This window comes from Blastomyces dermatitidis (assembly GCF_000003525.1).
Source record: "Blastomyces dermatitidis ER-3 genomic scaffold supercont1.13, whole genome shotgun sequence".
NCBI lineage: Eukaryota > Fungi > Ascomycota > Eurotiomycetes > Onygenales > Ajellomycetaceae > Blastomyces > Blastomyces dermatitidis.
The window spans coordinates 848,377-873,422 of NW_025544786.1; the positions used below are offsets into that span (position 1 = coordinate 848,377).

General features: G+C 45.5%; 8 protein-coding genes and 1 non-coding gene across 9 annotated transcripts; 6 read left to right on the top strand and 3 right to left on the bottom strand.

The window, feature by feature from the left end:
• Window positions 1-4,464: 4,464 nt before the first annotated feature.
• BDCG_09055 (mitochondrial genome maintenance protein Mgr2) lies at window positions 4,465-5,132 on the bottom strand (the record flags this gene model as incomplete). The annotated part of the gene is made up of 5 exons (XM_045424834.1): window positions 4,465-4,594; window positions 4,693-4,783; window positions 4,852-4,881; window positions 4,973-4,999; window positions 5,072-5,132. 5 exons carry the CDS (start codon window positions 5,130-5,132, stop codon window positions 4,465-4,467), a joined length of 339 nt encoding a protein of 112 aa, XP_045273459.1.
• A 912-nt stretch (window positions 5,133-6,044) lies between these two features.
• On the top strand, window positions 6,045-8,374 carry BDCG_09056 (cytoplasm to vacuole targeting Vps64; the record flags this gene model as incomplete). The annotated part of the gene is made up of 2 exons (XM_045424835.1): window positions 6,045-7,169; window positions 7,229-8,374. The coding sequence occupies 2 exons, from the start codon at window positions 6,045-6,047 to the stop codon at window positions 8,372-8,374; spliced, it is 2,271 nt and encodes a 756-aa protein (XP_045273460.1).
• Window positions 8,375-9,783: 1,409 nt separating this feature from the next.
• Window positions 9,784-10,539, top strand: BDCG_09057 (uncharacterized protein; the record flags this gene model as incomplete). Its single annotated transcript, XM_045424836.1, has 3 exons — window positions 9,784-9,867; window positions 9,927-10,115; window positions 10,285-10,539. 3 exons carry the CDS (start codon window positions 9,784-9,786, stop codon window positions 10,537-10,539), a joined length of 528 nt encoding a protein of 175 aa, XP_045273461.1.
• Window positions 10,540-11,015: 476 nt separating this feature from the next.
• BDCG_09058 (uncharacterized protein) lies at window positions 11,016-15,034 on the top strand. The gene is made up of 15 exons (XM_045424837.1): window positions 11,016-11,753; window positions 11,813-11,877; window positions 11,954-12,140; window positions 12,192-12,248; window positions 12,304-12,430; window positions 12,492-12,702; window positions 12,761-12,837; window positions 12,897-12,919; window positions 12,972-13,011; window positions 13,097-13,230; window positions 13,296-13,299; window positions 13,359-13,776; window positions 13,841-14,005; window positions 14,102-14,222; window positions 14,346-15,034. The coding sequence occupies exons 1-15, from the start codon at window positions 11,617-11,619 to the stop codon at window positions 14,551-14,553; spliced, it is 1,974 nt and encodes a 657-aa protein (XP_045273462.1). The 5' UTR covers window positions 11,016-11,616; the 3' UTR covers window positions 14,554-15,034.
• On the bottom strand, window positions 14,850-17,522 carry BDCG_09060 (uncharacterized protein). The gene is made up of 3 exons (XM_045424839.1): window positions 17,223-17,522; window positions 16,517-17,097; window positions 14,850-16,424 (listed from the first exon to the last, which is right to left on the bottom strand). The coding sequence occupies exons 1-3, from the start codon at window positions 17,322-17,324 to the stop codon at window positions 16,271-16,273; spliced, it is 837 nt and encodes a 278-aa protein (XP_045273464.1). The 5' UTR covers window positions 17,325-17,522; the 3' UTR covers window positions 14,850-16,270.
• Window positions 15,385-16,038, top strand: BDCG_09059 (uncharacterized protein). The gene is made up of 2 exons (XM_045424838.1): window positions 15,385-15,688; window positions 15,748-16,038. Exons 1-2 carry the CDS (start codon window positions 15,433-15,435, stop codon window positions 15,927-15,929), a joined length of 438 nt encoding a protein of 145 aa, XP_045273463.1. The 5' UTR covers window positions 15,385-15,432; the 3' UTR covers window positions 15,930-16,038.
• A 524-nt stretch (window positions 17,523-18,046) lies between the features above and the next one.
• BDCG_09061 (PA and RING finger domain-containing protein) lies at window positions 18,047-21,963 on the bottom strand. Its single transcript, XM_045424840.1, has 2 exons — window positions 19,292-21,963; window positions 18,047-19,219 (listed from the first exon to the last, which is right to left on the bottom strand). Exons 1-2 carry the CDS (start codon window positions 21,607-21,609, stop codon window positions 18,847-18,849), a joined length of 2,691 nt encoding a protein of 896 aa, XP_045273465.1. The 5' UTR covers window positions 21,610-21,963; the 3' UTR covers window positions 18,047-18,846.
• Window positions 21,964-22,036: 73 nt separating this feature from the next.
• Window positions 22,037-22,108, top strand: BDCG_17918. The gene has a single exon. It is a non-coding gene; the product is annotated as a tRNA-Ala (tRNA).
• A 995-nt stretch (window positions 22,109-23,103) lies between these two features.
• On the top strand, window positions 23,104-24,545 carry BDCG_09062 (uncharacterized protein; the record flags this gene model as incomplete). Its single annotated transcript, XM_045424841.1, has 7 exons — window positions 23,104-23,191; window positions 23,250-23,396; window positions 23,461-23,577; window positions 23,664-23,739; window positions 23,815-24,147; window positions 24,244-24,297; window positions 24,362-24,545. 7 exons carry the CDS (start codon window positions 23,104-23,106, stop codon window positions 24,543-24,545), a joined length of 999 nt encoding a protein of 332 aa, XP_045273466.1.
• Between the last annotated feature and the right edge of the window lie 501 nt (window positions 24,546-25,046).

A 25,046-nucleotide genomic window follows, 5' to 3' on the forward strand; every position in this document is an offset into this window, starting at 1 on the left:
CCATCACCGCCATTTTTCTTTTTTTGAGGCCGCCCCGTAGAGTGTAGATCGTGATCACCACAGGAGAGCGCGAAGATGGATGGGAGAGGCATGCAGAAGAATGGGGAAACAACAAAACATTTTATCGCTCGCTCGCTCACAAGAAACAAAGAAGAACCAACAAAACTTTTAACCTTCAAAAGTTGTTAACATTATTATTATTATTATTATTGTTATTGTTATTGTTATTATTGTTGTTAACTATGCACCATGACATGACAACACTTGCTCCCGCCAACCAACTTCCAAAAAATAATAATAATACCCTCTTGCGCTGTGCCCATCGGACTGCGTGATGTCCGTTTTCCCACGGCTTGCCCCTTTCTCGGACCCGATCCGATCCACGTTACACGAGGTAATCAATTAAATAATCAACAAAAGGAATAATCATTCCCACCTGCAAAATACTTCTCCTTGGTCTCTCTCCTGGTTGGTTCGTGCCTGGCATGACAAAAGAAAAGAAAATGAGCCCGCTTGTGGACGAGGCGCTAGGTACGGAGTACAGTACAGTGCCAAAAGGTTTTGATTTGCCTGGAGGGTGAAATGGGCAAATGAGCTGCTCAAAAGAGGATATTTGATCATCATTATTATCAGTCCACTTTGGGGGGGTGAAGAAAAGAACCTTGGAAAGGCCTTCACATGCTGTTGTCCAATTGGTGCAGCAAGATCTTTCATTTTTGTTCATTTTTTTTATTTTTTATCGATTTTTAACAATTATTGCGTTGTTGACCAAGAGCATTTCCAACGCTGATCTTAACAACACTGGATTATTTTCTTGTCTGGCCAGCAGCCCCTTGTGAAAATCATGAATGTTCTGTGTTAACAGCTGATCCTGGGGAGAGTCTGGGTCTGTATGGGGATTGTGGATGACAGGACAAGCTTGTAACTATAAAAGAAATATACGGAGTACGGAGTTACAGAGTATATATAAACAAGCAAAACCCTTGCTGGCGGCGCCCCAGTTTCATCCCCTCAACTCCCCTTCACCTTTTTCTTTTATTCCTTGATTATTTTTACTTTTGTTTTTTTGAGGTAAACGGTTTGAAACTGAGCAACTCTCGTGGCTATTTTTATCTCACCTTTCTCATCATTGTCTACGTCTCAGAGATACCTCTCATCCTACTCGACCCATTAACCCGACGACGGCCTGCTCAGACCCTCAGAGGATGAGAGACTCCAAGTTGGTTAAAAATAACATTTACAGATCTGGATCTACCCACGAGGGCGGAATTGTTGTTGTGTTGCAAGTGAAGGTGGCTCATCTTCAAGATGTTGATATTTATGATCATTCGCTCTGGCCCAGATACTCCGTACATACACACGGGTTTCCAAAATCAGGTCTCCCAGCTCCTGGTTACTCGGACCGGCCTGTTTGTTACAACTTACACCTCCCTCCCTCCCTCCCTCCCTCCCTCCCGCACCATGGCGTGCACAGGGTTACCCCACCACCAAGCCGACTTGTGTGAGGTGACAGTTAACAAGCGAAATGAGGGCTAGGCAAGAGGTGTCTAGGTACCCGCCCTGGACATGGGTATTATTATTGAAGAGACATACATCTACTATTTTTATTACAGCGTATAGCCCGCTGGCGTCCGACCTACCCTACCCGCGGCTATTAGTATTGTCATTATTATTGTCAACTATATTATTATTATAATGATATATAATGATATCCTTTGGCTAGTTACTGGAACACGAGCCCCCGCGAGTGAGTTGCAGGCGAGGACAAAACATGAAATTAACACAGGATCAAGTTTTTCTTCACTCTTTCAACCATCACAACCATCGAGACTGGGTACTCTACTCTGTACATGCACTGTACGGAGTACATGTACATGTACATGTACATATACATACAGGGATGAGACCGCCGCCCCTCCTAGCATGGATTGCCCATTGTGAGAAAAGAATGTAGGGACCCTGCAGCGATTAATTTCATGGAAGGGGAGGGAATTTGGAAGGAGTTTGAATGGTTGCGGAAAACAGTCAGTCAACTCTTTTAAACCTCTCTCCCCGCCCGCCCTTCCTCTTCGCAGCTCTCTTGAGCCTGCCTAGGGCTTTTCATGACTTATCATAATAAGATAGCCTGAACCTAGGGAAAAAGTAATCTTGTATCCCATAGCGTATCGCGTATCGCGTATCTTACGGTATGGTATTCTACGCATGGATGGATGTCGCCCTTTTGACTTCCCTTTCCGAGATAGACGAGAGAGATTGCTTCCATTGATCTTCTCGGACACAATGGGCGGAGAAAAAATAAAAAATTGTTCTTTCCTCCCCCAACCAACTATATACTGACCATCATCATCACTCTACTCCGTATGTGGTCACAGATCACAGATCAACGGAGAAGGACACAAATGGAACAGTCTAGACGGGCGTCTGGCAGTAGTAGGAGTAGCCTTTTAGAGGTAAAAGCAAAGTGATCCTGTCAGCAGCCTGTTTCTCTGCTTTGTTTAGATGGAGGAGTGAAGAATTGTTGCTCAGAAAAGAGCACGATATTATAACTAGTAGTTAACTTACTCCGTAGAAAAAAAAAAAAAAAAGAAGGCGCAAAGCGGACTGTTTTTTGCGCTCCTCGGAAAACTCGCGAGGCTGAGAGAACAAGCCGCTGCAGATCCCCCATTGGCTGATCCTCGCATGATGTTCGTGTCTTCGTATTTTTTGTGCCTTTTTCCTTTTCGTTACTGTCGCCTGGCGAAATTTCTTCGAAGCCTTGAGCGCATGTTAATAAACCTCAAGCCGGCAAGTGTTAACAGGGGATTGTTAATAGCCTCTCTCATATTTGACTTTTTTCGTTCTTTCCTTCTCTTTTCTACTCTATGGCAAGTTGCTTTTCAGGAGCTTTTTCTACTACCCACCCACCACTGATCAGTGAAAACACAATGACTCCATGGGTTGCTGCATCATAGAGCTGTTGTTATTGTGCCTTGCTTTCATGAGCAGGATGCTGTCCATCTGCAATGTGTGTGTGTGATCTGAAACATGAAACAATTCTGTCAATGCTGTATTGAGTACACTCATATACTCAAAGCTAATGATGTGTTATATACTCTGTACTTCAGATGATGATTTCACTTTTGATTTTGATTTTCTTCTTTATATATTCAATGAAGCTTTTGTGATCTTCTTGAGATTTTGCTGAATTGCATCATTGCTGTCATACATATTCTCTGTCAAATTTCTTTGTCTTCTGGAATTTTCTTGACTTTTTACCCCTGGTATGGAGTTCTATCTATCTGAAAGAAATTTGCTTTTGTATTTACAGAAGCATGATGTTCAATAACTCTCACAGTTATAAACAACTTTCAAGATTTCTGAATCTTGACACAGATGTTATATTCTCTTCTGAGAATTGAAGATACACAGTACAGTGAATACAAAAGAACATGTTCAAATCTCAGCTATGAGACAAAAAAGAGACTTCTGTGAAATATTTCCACTCAGATGACAATCATCTTTATTTTGACCTCTCAACTATGAGAAATGAATCTATCTGGCATAAATTTCCATGTCCTATACAAATAACCTGTAATTTTAAATTGGCTTGATAGTCTCTGAAAATCTCTTGATCTAACTGTCTGGAAAAATCTAATGCATAGTACAGTGAAACTCGGGTTGAAATCTTCTCCACATTCTGTGGCAGATGCATGACAGTGCAGTGATGACTTTCATCATTTCAAGGCTGGAGTAAGTTGTTCCTCTGAGCCCTGTGCAGGTTATGCATGTCAATTAGGGGACATGTGCTCTATTCTCTTGATATATATATACAAGCACCTCTCATATGTATATATATATTATGAATATGCTTTGGGTACATCATACATTCCGCCCGTTCTTTGACGATTTAGGAGACTCGAACTTGAACAATACTGCATTCTGCGGTTTTAATGTTTGTCCGTGTCCAACTTCTCCGGACCTGACATGGGAGCAGCGGGAGGAGTCAATAGTATGACGGGTGTAAGGGGAGATCGAGGTAAAGAGAGTGAAATAACTTATAGAGGACTGCACCCAGGGGTCTGAGCCTATAGTTATTACACAATAGACTATTATGGCAGCTTTCTAAGTTGTTGGGTGAATCAACATTGAGAACGGAAGCCCGAAACTGAAGAAGGGTTGGATCGAATTGTGATGTAAGATGACCCATCTTGACTACCCTTCTATGCAAGGTCGTTTTCAATTTTCCAAGTTGAGCATTCCCACCCAGCAGCGAACGCCATGGCCACAAAAATCCTAGCAGCTCTGAGGTGAAATGTTTTCTTTTTCTGTCCCACGCCGGGGGAAGAATCGTCGAAGTTAGATACATGGATGTGGTTCCTGCTCCCATTAAATAAAATAAAATAAAAATATAACTTGTGGTATAATAATGCCCAGCCGCCGCCGAATATGCCTTCCTTATCCTATTGTACATATGCATGTTCACATTTAGTCGTGTCGTGGCCGGGGGTGGTATTGACGGGGAATCATCATGGGGGCCCCTCGAGCTCTCGCCCACGCTTGGTAGGAGTTGGGATGTCCTTCTGTTCGGATAACGCTTCCAATTGACATAAAGAATCTGGTTTTCGTAAAGACATGTCTCAATCAGAAAAATGGCTCGTTGAAGTGAAGTGAAAATTTCAGGGGGTTGGGAAAGAAAGGGAACAGAATATATACCCGAAAGTTGCGCCGGAACCAACCATATATTTGCCCAAAGTGCGCATCACGCCGTTTGGTCCAGCACCGTACTGAAAGATCGCAACAGTTCCTGTAGATATGTCAGCCAATCCCGACCCCTTTGGAATTTGCGGTAATTAGTCGATCCGTGATTCTCACCCATGATGAAGCCCATGATCAGTCCGACCGCTGCAGGTTTTCAAATGTTAGTACAGAAACCTTCGCAGACCAACAAACCAGCAAAATTGCGGAGAAGCCGTAGAACAGAGTAGGAACGTACATCCACCCATCATTGCCCCCATTTTCCCTATTGTGACAAGTCAGTCAGCCAAGCTCTAGATCTCAATGGTTATTTTGGAAGCAGCAGTGGGAGACTGACACTTGTCAAAGGCTGAGGGACCCTGCATGCCCCCACCACTTGCAGGCACCACTGGCGGCATTGTTGTTAGACGGCAGAATACGGCCTTCTTTTATAACAAAGAGTGAAATGTCCGCAGAGGGCCAGGATTATAATTGCGCGCGAGGGAGGCGGAGATATGAGCAGAAGCTTCAGGTTCGTTTCGGTTTGCGGTCCTTGAGAGCTCTTTGACGGCATGGGAGGGAAGATGACTAAGCAGCGCATTTCCTTTAGAAGAAGCTAATCCCTTTTGGGCTTGTTTCGCTTATGGATTCCCGCCAGCCTAGACCTCACGTGACATCTCGTACACTTTGACCCTTTCCTGGGATGATTCTTCCTCTCAACCCTCTTCACTGGCCACCATTGCGTTCCAGCCCCCTCGGACCCGGTGCTGAGATCTTTTCTTGCGTGTTTCTTTGGTTACAATAGTGTTATTCATCTCCTTACCCCGTCTTACTCTCTCCTTGGTTGCTGCTGTTGTGGATGCTGTGTTGCCGCCGGACCCATCTTGGGAGAAACCACGCGAGACCCAACCGTCTGCCCAGACCGTTCGTGACCTAGGCCCTATTGCAATTTTCTAGGCCGGTGAGTATTTGACATATTCGATCTTTCAGGACCAAACAATTGCTTCCCAACACCACTTGATATTCTATTTGCCCCTTTAGGTTCAGAGCATTCTGAATTACTTTCTTTGTACGGGCCTACGACGACTAAAGCTAACCCCTTTCTCCTTCCAAGTTTTACGACCCTCGGCCAAACGCCCCCCTTTTTATATCCTATATCCGCGCATTGTCGAAGGGTTCCCTATGCTGGTTGGAACTCTCCACCTGTTTCCGAGTTGCCTGTGTGTCTCGCGTAGTCGTGACAGATTCTTCTGAGCAGGAGTAGCCCACCTAGTCAGTTACGATTGACGTATTCGAGCGACAACTGTGCGTCCGGAGCCACTGCCGTTTCCATGACAGCTGTGGCATCACCACCAAGTGTGCAATCTGGGCCTCGTCTGGGATGGCATCCTGCTGTTGACGGTGGTCAAGGAGCGCTTACCCCTTCGAGCTCAGACGAGGGACTACGAATGTTCATACCGCGAAAAAGTGTGCAACGAACAAACTCGTCCTCATCTTTGAATTCAAACTCGTCTACATCATCTACAATAACCGTGAATTCGCCACACAGTAATGCTAGCTACACATCCAACGAGTCGGGAACTGCGACGTCTAAGAAAAAGTCATACAAATATAGTTGGTCCAACTCCAAGGCTGAACCAGTGTCCGGGGTGACGAATGCGAGATCTCTGCCTGTTTCCGTACCCTCCTCTGGAACCACCGCATCCTCCGCCATGTCTGCTCTTCATCAGCCCACCCCCGTTGTGCCGTCTCAGCATGCCCTCCAAAACCAGCAACAAAATGGCACCCGGCTCACCAATGGATCCCTACCTAGCGACCCCCCGGCAATCTTGACTTTATTGCCAGTAAATGGGACGTTTGAAAGAAAGCAGATAACTGTTCCGTATTTCCCTGAAGTGCTTCGCGTTGGGAGACAAACCAACGCCAAAACAGTTCCTACGCCAGTAAATGGTTATTTTGATTCAAAAGTACTCTCTCGACAGCATGCGGAAATCTGGGCCGACCGGGCAGGGAAAATTTGGATAAGAGATGTGAAATCATCCAATGGAACGTTCGTCAATGGGCAACGTTTATCCCCAGAGAACCGTGATTCTGAGCCACATGAACTTCGAGAACATGACACGCTTGAGCTTGGGATTGATATCGTGAGTGAAGACCAGAAATCAATTGTCCATCATAAAGTTTCGGCCAAAGTGGAGCATGCTGGAATTTATGGCCCGAACATGAATATCTTGGATTTGAACTTTGGCGACATTGACCCAACTGCTGGCGGTGGACTTCTACCCTCGCACCTCAGCCAACCTCTCTCACACATGCGCGGTAGACCTGGGAGCGCCGCATCCAATCGTAACAACCACAGCGCGGCTGGGAATCATATGGGCATGTTGCACCAACAGAGACAAATGAACTACTGGCTCTCCCCTATCTCGATCGAGCAGGTGGTAAAAAGGCTATCGGTATGTATTCCCTTTGTTATCCGCGGAATTTAGACAATGCTAATCCCCCTGTTCTTCAGTCTGAAATGAAACAAGCAAAACAACAAGCTCACGATCTCAACCAAACCAACAACTTTCTTAGTCATTTGGTCTCCCATGAGATCTTAGAAAAGGAGCGGGCGAAACTGTCCCCCGTTGAGAGCCACGGTGGTGGGCGCTTGGTAAACGGGCGCCCCAAGATGTCAAAAGTGGACCAGATATCCAGATTTTCAGACCCACCAGCACCACCACCACAACAACCTTTACCTGAGAAGCCTGACGCTCCACATCGTAGTATAGCTGATTCCATGCCACAACCGAATTTGAAACGATCTGGCACGGAGAAACCCAAAGCTCCCATTCACCCGCCAGTAAATCGAGAATCAAGTCAGATTCTGTCGCTAATAGAAGCGCTCGCCACAGCTAAGAAAGACCTTGATGTGCAGGGTGCTCGAGTCAAGGAACTAGAAAATCTACTTCTGGCGGAGCGGGCAGCTAGAGAACATGCTGAAGAACGAGCACGAAGCCTGGAGGGAGGTGCTGCTGACCGGGGAGAAAATTCGGAATTAGAGGCAGTCTGTCAACCGCCTGCCACATCGGAAAACGACACCACTGGGGTTGAAGAGGTAACTGTTCTCGAACCTTCAAAACCGGAAGAATCGAAGCCCGCTGTTGATTCCCCGCTACCCGAGCCCAGCAAAATACCACCTGATGCAATTTCTGAACAGCTCCAGCAGCGCATCGATTGCATGATCGCTGAGATGGACGAAATGAAGAAAGAAGTGGCCAAATATAAACAGTCTGCCGAGAAAGCCGAAAACGAGGCTTCCGAGACCCGTAAAACACTCGCTGAAATGATCGAACAGATCCGAAGTACGCGCACCGAAGTTCCCCCAAATTCGTCACCGGAAGCCATCAAAATCGAGTTGGATAATAGTGAAACTGAAGCTGATACCCTGGTCAATATTTTTAATGAGAGGCTTGGTCAAACCAATTTGCCACACGACGCTAGCTCAAAGTCCCGCCCACTCGATCAAGCAAGTAAAGAGGTATATGGAGCTTATGTGAAGCAACGTCACAGAAACATGCTGGATCACACTGCTCCGTACGCCTCAATGCTTGGTGTGGTCCTTCTAGGTGTGGGAATTATGGCATATTTAAACGGCTGGCAGAGAGGGGATAAATGACAACCTCGCCACCGATTACTTCTTTCTCCCCGTCTCCGTCCTATTTATTCCCTGCAGCTGGACACTGAATTGTTAGGATAGGCGGTATTCTTAAATCCGACCGTGGCGTGTGTAGCACGGCCGTCTTCGTTACTTTTTTTGAGCCCATTTCTTTCCTATTCTCTTTCTTATTTTACCCTTCTCTCAATTTGTAGGGTTGGTTCTTGCAAGCAGGTCTGGCGGTTCATTCAAACTCGGTTTGGAGTTAAATTTCTATGCTCCTTTTCTGTTCCACTACTGATTCACCTTTCTGTTTTACTTCAACCTTTTATTTTACAAACATTAATATAGCCTACACCAATCATGTATACTTGGTATGTCGGGCGATGATGACGAACCCGTCTCCTCTTGAACAGCTCAGGAGTTGACTGATTAAACCTATTTTCACTTCTCAGGAACAAGTTATATATATTGATTTTGTTCTCCTTGTTATTACTTTGATTTTCTTTTGTCAGTTACCCTGTCAAATCTGCGAGAATAGCCTCTCTTACTGTCTTTTGTTGCATCCCCTCATTGATGTTTTTCTATGTACATGGTTTGTCCTTAGCATGCACCAAAGCCATCCCCCTCTTTTTCTTTTTCTTTTTCTTTTTATTATTTTGGTTGTTTATGATATGTCCACGAAATACTTGAGAAATGTGATGAGAAAGAAGGAGTTGATTTTCTCAGTGTCACCACGCAGGTTGAATCTTTGACTAGATATTCTGCTAACAAACACAAACACCTAACTTCGGCTACGTACGATATATCAGATGAGCAAGCAAATAAGACTACCTGTTTCTTTTTAATCCTTTCCTTCAACCTGTCGTCCGCCAAATGCGTGAGCGAAGTTATGCTCTGCCAGGGCGCGTTGAACACCACGTCGAAGAGTTAATGAAGCCCTGGTATGCTTGGGGCTATTTACGGCCGAAGCGTGAAATGGAGATGTGATAGATCAGAGCATTAGTTCATCCGTATTGGCTGTGAGCATGCAGACACTGAGAGGTTTTGAGGGGTTTGGGTGCAAGCAAGCATAATGGTATTTTGAGATCATCCCAAATCAACATTGACTCGCTCTTGCATCGGGACACTGTTTTAAAATCGAATTGAATGAACACTGTATATTTACTTCCACTAATGCTTTGCTGCGACCAAGAAGACAACCCGGTCTGTCGTGATTGCCTTTAATACTATCTATGCCACACACTCCACGACGAGGTGGTTTGCTTGTTCAGTTTTCTATTCAAAGAGCCTCGTTCAATAGGGCGGAAGACTAAGAAAGTGGTTACTAAACTCCACGATATCCTCGTCCTTTGGCAATTTTAAGGGGCCTAAAGAAGGAGCTTAGTGGTGAAAACGAAGAAAAAGATACCTATAAAGAGAATTTCAATATGGGTTCAAACGAGCAGATACCGACCTATGCCCTCCGCGATGTCGTTGAAACTGACGTCCTAACCGCTTTATCGGCCGATGTTGTTTCTCATGTCATCTCCAATCAACCATTCATTTCTGTCCCCGGTCTTTTTAACTTCAGGGATCTCAGCCATCCCCGTGCCACGCTCACGCCTCTGAAAAAGAATTACATTTTCCGCTCCGGTTGCTCGCTTTCCTTGAGGAGGAAGGCAAGACCAAACTTACAACTGGTCTCGGAGTGAAGAAGATCTTTGATCTTGAAGATGTATCAAAATATCTTGGTCACTCATGTGCCCATCTATCGCGCCGTGTTTGAACATATACAGGACTTCCCTGATCAGCCGTTCTTTTTCCATTGTACATTACAGGTAAGACGCTTCTTTCTCCCTCGCGATGAACATCGGTTTTCTTGGAGAAACCTGTTTTATGAACCTTGGCCTTCTCCCCTTCCTAACCATACTTGTTCTCCAATTGTACAGCTGGAAAAGATAGGACTGGGCGTCTTATCTGCGATTATCCTTCGTACTGCCGGATATTCGCCAGATACGATCGTGCACGATTATGTACATGTACTTGCTCGAGTTGGGTTCGAGCCTATTCGAGAATCTCTATACAATGAGCTTATTGGCAAGAAAGATCGCGATGAGGTGACAACTAGGAGCATTCTAGCTGCTGGGGGAATATCGTACAAAGCGAATGGTGCAATTCCTAGGATTCATGGAGAAAGAATTTGAGAATTGGGGCGGAGGGTGGTCTTCGGAGCAAGTTGGGGTTTTCAAGTATGGATATTGATACGATTCGTGAACTTGAGGGGTTAGGGGAAACGAATTCTCGCTCCAAAAAAGCTCCGAGCAGCCTATTACTATGCTCTGATATACAGGTGGAATGTGTATGGAGATGCATCCTGTATTGAATGAATGATGGAGAGAGAGGACCGGAACGGGTGATGAGACACCAGTTGCATGTTGTTGACCTAGAAGATATATATCCCTTTGCATAAGTAGGTAGTAAGATGAAAGGAAGGGAAGATAACGCATTCCATTTTCTGCCCATTATTTATTTAATATAGTAGCGATGGAAATTTCATTTGCAATATCCAAGTGCTTGTTTGTTGGTTGAAAGATTAAATAAGCGGAAATATATTTTTGCGTGATGCATGCAGAAAGCGAACCATCAACTCACAAATATTCATCATTATTTTAATGGACGGATTCCGTCCATTTCTAGTTTTCACCTCCAATTGTTGGGATTTTTCTTTTTTCTTTTTCCAGATAGCTTTACATAGCTAAATGCTTGAAAAAAAATTTGCGGCATAAATATGTTACAGCTGATTAAGTCTCTCATGCCGCCCATTGCGCGCTCAAAAACTTATTATATCAGAACAGATTCGAGCAATTATGTTTGATATCAGGAGAAAAACAATGCCATACGCAATGGTGGACGTACTCCATTGCCCTTCTTGATCAAGACTTCTTCGAGCGCATTTCTTAGGAGTTGTAACACTCTCGATTGCCGCTTCCCTCTAGGCCATGTTTATGGGCTGCTCATGCCATGTATACAGAATGCGGCAAATCCTCTCGTTTGTTTATTTCTCCAGCTTCTGTTTCTATCTGTTGTTTTCTTCTTCTTTTCCAGCTTCATTATATCCTACGGAGTGGTGCATATTCTACTGGAACATAGTATAGCAACTCTTGAAGGGTCAACGGACCGAACTGCTACATTCCAATTTATACTCTTTCAAGACTACTTGAAGCATCCATATCAACTTCTCTTGCAGCTAACTCCTCCGTTGGAACCTCTTTGCTACAAACATGCAGTCATTTGTATTGCTGTTTTTTGGCCTGGTATCAGCGCAGCAGGCAACGGCTGAATTCAACTTCTACGCCAAATATGAAGAAGCCTCGGTGACTACAACGCTCGGGATACCAGACCAATGTTTATCAGCTCTGTATGTTTCAATCAACTACGCCCCCTACTGATTGAAATATGTTGTTAATACTTGTAAAGGAACCAAACCGTCGATTGTGACGCTGTTAATGTCGCTCGGGCTGCCAGTGGTGCCGATGATGATTGTATTTTGCCCTTCCAATATGTTTCTTCTTTTGTCCCTGGTCAATACTGTGTTACTGATAGACAAATCTTTGATAGTCTGGTTTAAGGATAACGTAACTTCGTTATGTACCGCGGAATGCTCGAGCGCGCTGTCAACATGGCTCTCCGACGTGGAGACTCAATGTGCTGGTCATCAAATAAATACTGACGGTCGTTTCATTGAACCATATACAATCCCATTGAGGTACATTGCTGGCTTCGATATGGCTTGCTTGCAGGATAGGTATGAATCTTTGTGTTTCCAGGTTAGGTAGCCAGTTCTAACGCCGAATAGCTTTAATAATTGGTGTTACCTGGAATCTCAAGGCTGGGAAAGCGTTGGAAATTCTAAGTAAGCTCCGCCTTCGAATCCTTTTTCCTTGATATGCAACCCTGACGATATTAAGATGGGGTTCCGACCTATGCTATGGCGATGATCCTCCGCCTCAGTGCGACGACCAAGTCCTTATGATCGCGGACGCCACCGCTGATCCAGATAGGATGTCTGTGACCAATATGTATAGCAAGGATTTGGTAAGAGTCGAACTTTTCTTTATCTACTAGACCCCTACAGTAACTAACTTTATATCTATAGTTTTGCAGTGAATGTTTTATACTAATGTGGAGGCAACGACTGCTTTCGCCTGTTTTGTCCTCCGCAAAACTTGCAGAGTACCTGGTTGACCAGTTCAATAAGATTAACTCTGCCTGCTCAGACTTGCCTGGTGCAGCGCCTGCAGTTTTCGGAACAAATGAAGAACCTACGCCTAATGAAAAAAGAGCACATGGAGTCTATAACGAGGCTGGTAAGTTTCTAACCCAGCAGCTTTCATCTCACGGAATTCAACCTGATGTTCTCTCTAGCCACCCCAGCTGTTCCCGTCCATCCAGGGGCCATTGGAGACTGTGGCCAATACTACCACGTGGCTACAGGCGATACTGTGAGTTCTGCTACCATAGCACTGTTAAATTAATGTCTACTAAGTGTGAAATTCTATAGTGCGGATCGATTGCGTCGAACTTGTAAGTTTGGTTAACACTTGGCCATTCTGAACATTATACTCATCGTCTTCAGGGGGATTTCCATCTATGACATCAAGCGTTTCAATACAGAGGTGGGTTCAATAGTTACCCAAAGTGACTTTGATCAATTATTTATTGTTCATACCCTAGATTTGCTGACCAATGTTCGGAATGTAGCTGGATAGGACATGCTCCAACCTGTTGGCAGATCATGTTATTTGTATCGCTCCGATTGAAAACGAACCAATTTCTACAGATGGCAATTGTGGAGTGGGATATGGGACCGTATGTGAGGGGTCGGAATTTGGCTCGTGAGTTTTCTTTACCCTTTTTAAAAAACATTGCTCACAAGGCTAATACACCCTACCTGGCTTAGATGCGTAAGGCCCAATTCCATAGTCTCACACCCATCTTTTGTTAATTTGTTGTTATTCTTTAGTGCCATTCGAATAATCGCTGTGGGCCTTGCAATATGGGTGATACAGGTCCAGAAGACGCTTCTCCTATTGATACTACGCCCGATTACCTAGCTCCTGACGATTCTGCTCCCGGCATCACTGACCCCGCTGATCCTTCAACCCCTATTCCGGCGCCAGACGACTCTATGCCCAGCAGCACGACTTCCAGCATCACTTCCAGCATCACCCCTCCGAGTGATAGTGCTCAGGATGACTCTGCTACTGGTGACCCAACTTCCGCCAAACCTTCCCAACCAACCGAAACAGGACGTCCCGGAAATACCACTATGAGCATTAGCATAGATGGGAAATGCTCTCTGAATGTCTCATGCACAGGATCCGGTTATGGTTCTTGTTGTAGCACTAGCGGGTATTGTGGAACTGGATATGAATGGTGTGGTATGTGATTAGCTGGTAACCATTCATTTACATTCCTACATTCTTGTATTCTAATGATGACTAGGTGTCGGAAATTGTCTGGCTGGTGCCTGTGAGCAAGATAAATCAGGGATAAGCTTTGATGGAACTTGTGGCCCACGTTCCCCAGAAAATAGGACTTGTTTTGGCTCAAGATTTGGTGATTGTTGCAGTTTATCGGGATATTGCGGTACAGGGCCTGAGTGGTGTGGTAAGTGATATTTTTATTTCTCCACTCACCCCCGATCACTTTTATATATTACATACAAAAGGATGGATAAGTGCGCTAACAGTCCAATTTTTTTAGGATATGGGAATTGCCACTCAGGCGCCTGTGATAGATCACTGAACGGTGTAAGCACAGATGGAACTTGTGGTCCCAAATTCCCTGGTAATATGACATGTATGGGCAGCTCTTATGGAGAGTGGTAAGTAAAGACATAGATCGGTCCCCCCTTCTTTTTTTCCCCTATGCCTTCAACATCGCTTTCAACTTTGTGCGTTTCATGGGCTTTTGAGAAGGATCAGCCAATAGCTGACGCTATGCGCAGTTGCTCAACACAAGGATTCTGTGGGTCTTCGTCACGACATTGTGGCGCTGCATCCTGCTATTCTGGAAAATGTGAAGACAGTAACAAAGATGAAGATGATAAGGTCCAAGACGATCCGGAGCAGGACGATGCAGGCGGGGAGGATAAGCTCGAGGAAGATAAAGACTTCGAAGATAGGGATGAAGACGCGGATGCTGTTGAGGATTAAAATCATAGGGATGCACAGAAGGTTCCGTTTTGAGAATATTGACACTCATTATTGACTGCGCAAAATATCCACAGGGCGTATTGTTACCTGATGAAGGCCATGGATGGTGAGATGGGACGGCTTGACTGTTACCGGTAGCACCCTGCATATGGATCCGGAGATGGATTGAAGCAAGGGAATATATCTTGTTAGAATACACTTCATAACATTCTTTTGCTGAGAATTCAACATCGCCTTTTTTGCCCTTAGGATTTTTGATGTCCACGGTCCATGGTTCGTTGGAAACAGGCCCCACTAGCTTAATTTCCCCACGTTTTAGTGTGGGGCGTAAACGGATAGGGCTGAGTACTCCCGTAGTTAGCCAATCAAAAACCGCAACAGAGCAACATCAACTCAATTTCGGTTAACGCCAAGCTGCATCACAAACGAACTGTGATGAAGGGAATAGGGAAGATGGGGAGATGGACAAGGGAGAACGGCTAAACAGCTAAAATTTTGTGAAGCACAGGTCGGTTCCATGGCAGGACTTGCCCTATTCTACCTCAGTTTTCCGAGGTTCTAGATCGTATTCTAATAATCCGCAATGATGAGGGATGGTGCCGTTGGTGCCGGCCGTTAATTTTCCATACGACCCTACTGACATGGATCAGGGGGGATTCCAGTTCCAAGGAAAAAGCCACAAGGAATTATTTCGCTATCTAAATGAAAATGAAGGGGATGAAATCCTCGTTCAAGAAATTGACTGGTGAGGTAGCTTTGAAGACGCAACCGGTTGGAGGCAGACCTAGCTTCCCTCCTGGGTCTGGACCTGTGCCTGCCACGTTAGGAATGCTGGAATAGACACTCTATACCCTCGATACCGGTCAATTAGGTGGAATTATGAAGGTCCAGAAGGAGATGGACGTGTTGGACGTTAGTCTACGTGTTCTGGAATGGAAGGAGGAATTAAACCAATGTACTACATGGTTGGTGCGGATGGGTCTGCAGGTGCGGAATGAGAGATTGTGGGGGTCATTGGAGCTCCGAATGATCAGTTTGATAAAAAGAGGGAGGTTGATATGGCCCTCTCTCCGTTCCCCTTTTGTTTTCATTGTAACCGTTATTATTATATTCATACCTCTTACAAATGTATTAGGTGTGTCCTCTTCTGCCTCGCTAGGCATTAATCCAACAGTACCCTTAATTTTAAAACAGGTGATCCCCTGGTCTGCGGATATGGCGTCGATATTTCATCATTCACCGAAGTTGGAAAGTTTTCAGATGATGATCCTACGCGCAGAGAGAGTTTTGGGTATGTAGAGTGGAACAACACTGGCGGGACGAATGAAGGAAATAGAGGTGGATGGGTTGGCGGAATTACGGGGGGTAGTGCTTGAGAGTCAAGAAGGGGCCAGGAAGGGTAGTTAAGGCGTTGAGCGAACAGGCTATATGTGAGGAGATATCGGTGATGAAAGGGTGCCCTCTGTTCTCACTGTTGAAAGTTAGGGAGCTTATCTATCGGTTCCGGTTAACATAATGGTGCTAAGAAAAGTGGGTGGACAAATGACCTGAGAATTCGTTGAGTCTATATTAAATTCCACACGCTACCCTAGAATGCCTGTGACATCATTTTTTTTCAACGCCAAAATATCATGCGCAGATAACATATGGGTCAAAGTGTCTGCAAAGGTATGGTTGAGAAATACTTTACAGAAACGCAAACAACAGAGTAAATACCTTAGTCTAATTTCTTCGCCTGCTCCATGCTGGGGGCTTTATAGATCGACCTCTCCAGATTTGAAGCCCACAATGCCGCACCGACCGTGTTCGTATATGCAAATGCCAAAGACGCAAAGGGGACCATTTCCAAGACAAATGCCGCTGCCCCGAAACTATATACAGGAAAGGAACAACACCTCGTTAGTCCATATCAGGGTTTGTAGTGGGAAACAGGAGGGATTTCAACAAATGTTCTATCTCTTACCTCGTATACGCAGCATGGTGCGCGGCCACCCATGCTCGCTTCTTCTTCGAATCCCACCCTTTAAGTTGAAAATATCTCTCATGCATTACTGGCCCGAGTCTTTTTCCTTGAGAAACGACATACAACACCGTCCCCACCACAGGAATCATATTTAGTGGTAAATACATCAACGATCTCACCAACGATGACAACGAGAACATCGCCAATGGTTTCCGAATCACAGCCCCCAACCGAGCCATTGGATCCGTGGATGATGAAGAACCTTTAATCTGCCGGCCCTCAGAGACTAGCGCTGTGTCGCCACGAGCAATCAGCGTGCCGTCGAAGATGTCAACGAGGGAATCGCGAAGAATGAAGCTGCGCGAGAGGTAGTTTGTAATCGTGGAGCTTTCGCTGAGGACGAGGAGGATTGCGGAGAATGGCGCCAGGGGTCCGCTGGTGAAGGCTAGGATGGCAACTTGAGGGATGTAGGTGAAGAAGAACATTGTGGAGGTTACGAGGATGCCCAGGGAGACTGTTGGGGCGATTTTGGACACGAGAGGTTGCCAGAGGGAGCGATGGGCGATAAAGTAGAAGATTCCCTGGTGTTTTCTGTTAGAATATGTCGGACTACCTGATTTTACAATTGCATTCCCTATGATTGTGCGGGGTGTTTGGGTTGCTCTCCAAGGCATTGAAAATATCAGTGGGAAATATATGCACATACCTGGAAGGGATACATGTATGTGCCTGACCTGCCTGCTTCCGTTAGAAGTGCTTTCAGGTCATTAACCTCGCGGATGAAGATGGTCTTGAGTTTGTCGGCCATGGTGGATATTGATAAATCCTGTTGTACGGTGAGGTGTGATTTACGGTTGAGTCTCCCTCGCTATGTTGGTCGGTCAGTTAAGTTGTAAGAGAGATATAGACTAGTATAGTACTGGGTCGTCAACACTTTTCCTCTTCGCAAAAAGTTAGAGCGTGTTGGCATAGATATATACAGTAATTATAGCAGGAAGATGCTGCAGAGCTCCTTGGATGACGTCAGTCAGGTGACCCACGCCAAACTGCGGAACCAAAAGCTTATTTATTTCCTAGCCTACTCTACTGCTAGTTACATCAATAGAGCATATGATGAAACTTGAATATAATGCTAACTTTGGCTGAAAAAACAGCTCAGTATGATTTTAACTTAGATTAATATGATTTCAAAATTGTAACGGTAGACCCTGGACAGGAGCAAGCAAGCCACCACTATATAAGGATGGGTGCAGCCTGGACCTGGCGGCTCTATAACCATGACAATTTTAAACATGCAAAATGATGAGAAAATGACTGACTCACTTTATTTATAGATTATGTTATCAAATTCTCATTATATAAATAATTATAATGAGACTGAATTTATCTTTCAGTTTCAGTCTCATTCTGATTTTTGAAAAATGATCATCTTTCACTGTTAATTATTAGACATTATTACTCTCATTTCTCATCATTTCTGAAAAAAAAGGATTCATTTTCACATTTTTTTAATGATAGATTCTGGTGAAACTCACATCAAGAAATGTATGAGATCAGATTAAATAAGATCAAACATGAAATTCATGATTCTGCTGGCCAGTCTAATTATATATGTGGAAAAGAGTATCAAAGTTGATCATGTGTCTGGTATAGTTATAGTTCTAGCATTGAGAAACAGCATGATTTCAAAGCTGAACATAGTGTCAAAAAAGTGAGTCAAAAATTTAGCATCATGTCTAGGTTTTTTAGCACCATGTTCATCTGTAACCTGACATCAACATAGTAGTAAATACTCAGGTATACAGTCTGTATACAATTAGGTTTAAGTCAAGCCAACACGATGTAGAAGACGAAATCTTTTTTTTTTTCTTTTTTTTCTCTTTTTCCCCTTCAAAGCAGGATGTATTAAAAGCTAAGAAAAGTTATATACACCTGTGCAATGATGGCTTGAGCCAGTGAACAATCAAGGCCTTCAGCCCTCTTCTCTTCATCAACTTGTTCTCTTCCATTTTCGAAACCGGATTAACTCAATTCTGTAAGGAAAGTCTTTGCAAGTTGACAACAAAGTAATTTGACTCAAACATCCGAAAACTCGTGTTGGACCGCAAGGCTAATGTCAGTTGTTTTATTTTTGTTTTGATTAGCAATAATTAATCACACCTAAAACGCCAAAGTGCCCAGCGATCAAATAAAATCCCCACGTTCGCTAAACCAAAGATACAAAGGGAAAAGAAAAATATGCCTAGAAGGTGAATGGGATACGGAGTGGAATGCTTCGTAGTATTAAAAAAATAGTGGTAAAGAAGAAAGTTCGAGAGCAAAGTTCGACATTAACGGTTCCGATCAGACCGAGGGGTTCGGGATTGATGCCACACTGAATCGCCACTCAAGGCAGAAAGGCTTAGGGATGCGAGATTTCTCCAATTAGACTGGGAATTAGAGCTCTCCGAGGGGTGAAGTAGTGATGTCCTGGAATCATCCCCGCGCTCTAGGTCGGAATCGATATCGTCAGAGACATTAGGTAGAAGATCAGCTGCCGATGGAGAATCGTTCCGCGTTTCAGCAATATGGGCTTGAATATCTTCTGACATCCGGTCGGGATCTTCCGACGTCTGACCACTAGAGGATCGTCCACCCATCGATCGCACAACATCGCCTTTACATATCGGACAGGTGCGTCGACGTGTAATGAGCCAAGGAGTTCTGGAACAAGGCCAGTCAGTGTATAAATTATGGACGGAGTGATAATAGTCAAAGAGGGAATAGATCACTTACATGCACTCTGCGTGGAATTCATGCCCACACGGGAGGCTCATCACTCTGCTCTGCCCATCGATATATTCTTCGAGACAGACAACACATTCAATTTGTCTGCCCGTATACCTTCGACGAGCAAGACTTGAATCAGAGTTCGATTTTTCAGCGTTTGTTGATGAGGAGCTATGCGTGGTGTCATGTGGTGAAGCGGCTACGATGCCAGATGAAGTTTGAGAACACGGTCGGGGGGGTGGAGATCGAGCGCGGGAATGGGATAGGAGAGGAGAAGATGGGGACGATGCTTCGGGGGAGGTGGCAGTCTGGGCGGTGCCTGAAGAAGATGATGCGGATGGAATAGAATGATACGTTCTAACAGGGAGGCGGTCGACGACAGCTTTAGGTGCGCGCCAACGGCGGCGTCGAATTCTCGAGCGAAGCAATAGTAATGCATACACAACCGTGAGGGTTATCAATGGGCTGACAACTAGAACCAAAAGTGTATCGAAAAAAGGGCTGGTAGACATGCTCGTTGGGGTCAAGGTGACCCAAAGACCTTCGTGATCAGAGTGCTTACTGCCTTCTTTCCAAGGCTTTTGCAAGGGAGTCGAGTTTCCGTGAACGTTCTTGTTACTTTGTCCTGCACTCTTACCGGATGGCGAGGTCGACGACTTATCATCATTGCTTGCTCCTCCCCAACCAAACGAGCCAGACCACCAATGCGAATTCTGTTTCGAGCTTCCAGGCCGTGAATCCGAAGCTGAATTAGGATTAGAACTACCCCCAACTCCCTTACCAATTGTTGACTTATCCTGGGGAGCATATTCGCCACTACCTGGAGTAATACTTCCTCCTTTAAGACCGTTACCACTAGGGCCATTGTTGCTATCGCCACCGTGCCCTCCAGTTTGATCATCGTTCTGTTTGGAGCCGGAGGATTTTGGTTTCGGAGTAGTTTGCGGAGGGTTGTTAGTTTTGCCTACTGGGACGAGATCAGGATCTCGCCAATCTTGGACCCCAATAACGAAATCATCACTGCTGCCTTGGTGGGATTCAGGCGACGTGCCATCCCCGATTTCCTTCCCCTTATTCTTATGTGTAGACTTCCTTGACTTTGGAGGCGTTTCTTCGTCATCAAATTCATCCAGCATAACCCAGTCAATGTTTCCGCTGCTTGGTGGACGACGGCTATCCTCCTGGAGATGCCAAGGGTATGGATTATCACGACCCAGTCCGATGGCCGAGAATAGAGACTGCAAGAAACTTTTGTTAGGTCGAGAGGACGTCGAATCCGCCTCTGAAGTTGGCTTTGGGGTAACCTGCGTAGCCATTACAGGTTTGCCAAAATTTGCATTATTTTCCGGTTTATCCCCAGAAGTTGTTTTCGATGGGTCCTTAGGGGAGTTGGAGTCGGATTGTGTTTCGGGCGGAATGAGGGAGGAAAGGAGATGCGCGGTGGTATGAGATGTAAAGACCGCCGGAATTGTTATGTTAGAAGTGTCTCCACGGGCATACATGGTCACTAATCCGCCACCTCTAGTATGATCTCCAACAACTAACGCTATACCACCCCTACGTTGAGCCCATTTAACTTTTTCCAAAAAACCACAACCCCCTCTACTCAGCAAGACAATTTTGCCTCTAATTTCCGCGCTCTCTTGCAAAGATTGGATATCAGCATGTGCTAACTCTTTGCTTTTGTCAGTGCTTGGGGGGCCGGGCGGGCCGGACTCCGGAAGAGGATGATGCAAGTGATCATCCGTTCCATCATCTTTTGACGGATGGCCCCCTTTATCAACAAGTCTAACGAGATCGGGGGAGTGTTCGTCACGTCGTTTATGAAGGGCCTCCACACCCTGATGGGCGTTGCTTTTCACTTTGATGCCAGTAGTAAGCTTTGCAGTTCCCTGGCCGGACCCAACATCACCATTCTGATTTTTATCAGTGTCCTCCCATCCTGGAACATCGGAACAACCAAGCTCTCCCTCAGCCCCGGTGCTTACACCCCCTTTTCGCAGGGCATCATCGCCAAAGCCGCTTCCAATCCAGAGTTGACCGCTCAATCCGTTGGAAGGCAAGGAAGGCCCAAACGCAGCTGGTCGAGCTAGGAAGAATGTTGAATTATCATCGGTAAGGCTTATCATCGCAGAAGGAGGGAAGAGGGAGGAAGGCGCATGGAAAGAAAAGAAGGCTCTGAGGCGCCCGACTCCGCCAGAAACCGAGGATTGGGAGGTAGAGCCATGTTGCTGCGGATGAGTGGAAAGGAGCGACAAGATGGTCAGAAGGATTGGGAGGAAAATAAAGCACGCGAGTAGAAGAATAAGGCGAGGAGGACGCATGATGGTAGTGGTTGCGGCGACGCGGAATTGGACCAATCCACTAGGTCGTTGGCCACGCGAGGAGGCCACTCATCGAGAGGGCCGGCAGATAATGGGTTTGCAAAGACAGTAAATTGATTGATAAAGGATTTAAGATGAAGCAGAGCGAAAATCAACAAAACAGCGCAGGACAGCGCGAGAGTGGATGGAGATTAGGTCGCCCGTCGTTGAAGAAGTTTGGGGACAGGACACACACAACCTTGGAACTCCTGGCGAGGAGGAAGTCGTCACATGATATTATAACTAACCTAGGTAAGGTTCGACGTTAAAAGTGGGTGTTGCGCCAAGATAAATAGCTCGCCTCAGCCACACTTGCCCCACCATACCGGCAAATGATCATTTAACTAATATTTTGTCTTGTAATGATGCCAAACATCATTGAAACGTTGGGCGCTTGGTTTAGTGGTATAATATGTCATTCGCATTGACGGGGTCGCCGGTTCGATTCCGGCAGCGTCCAAATTTTTGCCTTTTTTTTCCCTGCTTTTTATTTCCCGCCTTAAATCTAACCAATCATTGATTATTACGAAGTCTCTGGCTTGCAAAAATTTCTGTCATCCTTTCTTCTCTTGAAATGTTGATTTTGCTATAACTTTTAGCTCCTGAGTCTGAACTATAATTAACAAAGCACGAGGGCTACCTGCATTTCCGCAGCAAGTGAGCCTCGCTAGAAAGTTTGTATCCTTTTATTCTAACGCACGGAACACCGCTCTCTGGTTTTTTTTTTTTTTTTTTTTTTTCCGATAGCGAGGGGTTCAAACTTGTAAGGTGTTAACTATCTCAATACGTCATTACCGGGATAGATAGAATTATATCAAGACTCTCCACCCACACACGCCACTATGACGGACGGTCTGGTCTGTCTACCGGCGGCAATGAGAATCTCACTGTCCTATATGGGACTGATTTGGCGCCAAGTTTTTGTGCCGGGATGACTAAGAAGTTAAATTTGATGCTAAAAAATATGACGTCAAGGTTCGTTGCAAGATTCAGGCGAGGTAAACATCGCAATCCACCTCGACAGGCGTTCAATAAGGAGGGATCAGGGAGTTTATCTCTATACCTCACTCCCATATTACCTTTGCCGCCCGTTCCACAACTTGAACTTCGTCATTATTACCGCATCTGCCCCACTGGAGCTTTTCTATCTTGATCACGGAATAACTGCCGCTGTTTTGTACACTTGAGGCCCAAGATCCACGAATTACAATGACTCAATTGAATTGTTAGTAGGCTTGCCTACCGCTCTAGAGTTGGAAGTTGGGACGTACGGAGTACGTTTAGTGAGGCAAACGAACCATATAAGAATCCATCCAGACCCCTTAGATTATAGCTCTTCTGTCAACATCATCAACAAGATATAAATTCAACTGCTGTTTTTACTTATAATTCTTTGAAAGAACGTTTACTGTACCTACCTCCTTGAATAAGCAGACTATCCCCACATTCATAATCATGTCGAACATCGTACACAAAGTTAAGGACGCCGTGACTGGCCATCCGAATCACAAATCAGATAATACCCATTCCACCACTGGTGTTGGTATGACTGCTCTTCCTACCTACTCATTTCCATGCATCGATCTGACAATTCTGAGTAGGTCAGGGAAACCATGGCACCCAGACTACCCAGGGCACAACCCATAGCACTCATGGGGGAACGGCCTCCAGCACTCGGCCACCACATTCCTCAAAGGTCGCTAACAAACTTGATCCTCGTGTGGATTCTCAAGCCACCACTGGTGCTGGTATAGCTTCCTGTCTTTGCACCTCAACCCAGGGGCACAATCCGGCTAACGACCTTCAAATTAGGCCCTGGAACCCACGGCACCCACGCTGGGATGACGTCTGGCACTCAACCACCACACTCTTCCACTACTGCCAATAAACTTGACCCTCGTGTGGATTCTCAAGCCGGCACCGGTGCCAGTATAGCGTCCTTTTCATCTATCTTTATCTGTCTTTACACCTCAATCCGAGGGCATAATCGGACTAACAACCAACCTTGAAATTAGGCTATGGAACCCACGGCACCCACTCTGGAATGACCTCTGGCACTCAACCACCACATACTAGCACAGCGCAGCAGAGGTAAGGAGAATTGAGGCTCAGCGTCCGGAGAGACGCCCATATTTCAGTTACTAATACTCATGTTTTCGACCACAGCTCCAAGCTCGGTGGCAATGGCCATATGGGACACGGAGCCCTGGGGGGTGCTGGTGCCGGCCTCGGTGCAGGAACAACCCACCACGCAACTGGCCACCACAGCTCAGAGCCTGGCCTGATGCAAGCTAATCCTTTGCCTAGCAGCACAAAGGCGTCTAGGGGTGTTGGAGTCGGTGGGGTAGGGGACACTAGTTCAGCTCTTGGCTCAGGAACAGGTCATCATTCCGCTGGTCACCACGGTTCGAACGTCATGCACTCAAGTGTCGGCTCGGGAACAGCCAGCCGCACCGCCGGTCCCCACGACTCCAATCTCGCAAACAAACTCGACCCAAGGTAAGTGAAAAGGAAGAAGCGGCTCCCCATACTTTATCCTACGCAGTGCATGGATAAATGAACGACCGGCCAGCTAACAAAACATCAAAACAATAGAGTGGATTCCGATCTCGATGGCAGCCGCACAGTCGGCCGAGGCGCAACCCACAAGTAGGTTGAAACCCGCCTATCTCGTCGAGCCTCATTCGCCAACTTCTTTTTCTTTTCTATTTAGCTCGCGAACTGGAAACTTCGACAACAAGGACCCTACGGACGCAGCTCAGGTGCCCCCGAGTGTGATGAGCAAGCATGTCGGAGCTCCAGAAGTCACCCATAATGACCCAAAACACGAACGTACGCGACGACATAGTATGAAGCCGGGGGACTCGCTGAGGGAGTACGGATCTGGGACTGTTTAGGGATTGGCTCGAGAAGCTTTCTTCTTTCTGGACTGACTACATTTTTCTTGATGTTCCCCCCTCCCCCCGGCGGGGAATTTGAACATGGGGTAGTTATGAGTTTGATGATAAACATCAGTGTTATCCTTATGTTCTTCATTATTTTCTTGATTGATGTATAAATTATGTCTTAATTTAAGTTACTTACTAGTTTGCCCGTTTTCGTTGTTATCAGAGAGTAATGTATCTGATGTTATGACAGGAATGTTCCAACGCTTTGTTGTTTTGGACCTCGAAGAGCTGATGTTACAATACAATACGATAATTACACCGTTGACGTCGTACAGTATTAAATAATATACGATCTTCAAACATGAACGGTTCTCAAAAGACAACTTCCACTAAAGGAAAGCCACGTCGTTTGTATCATTTCAAACTGCTGAGATCGAAAACGAACTCGCATTCAATCAGTTCAAGAAGGTTCAGGACTGAGAATGTTCATCTTGAGAGGTGCCTTTCTGT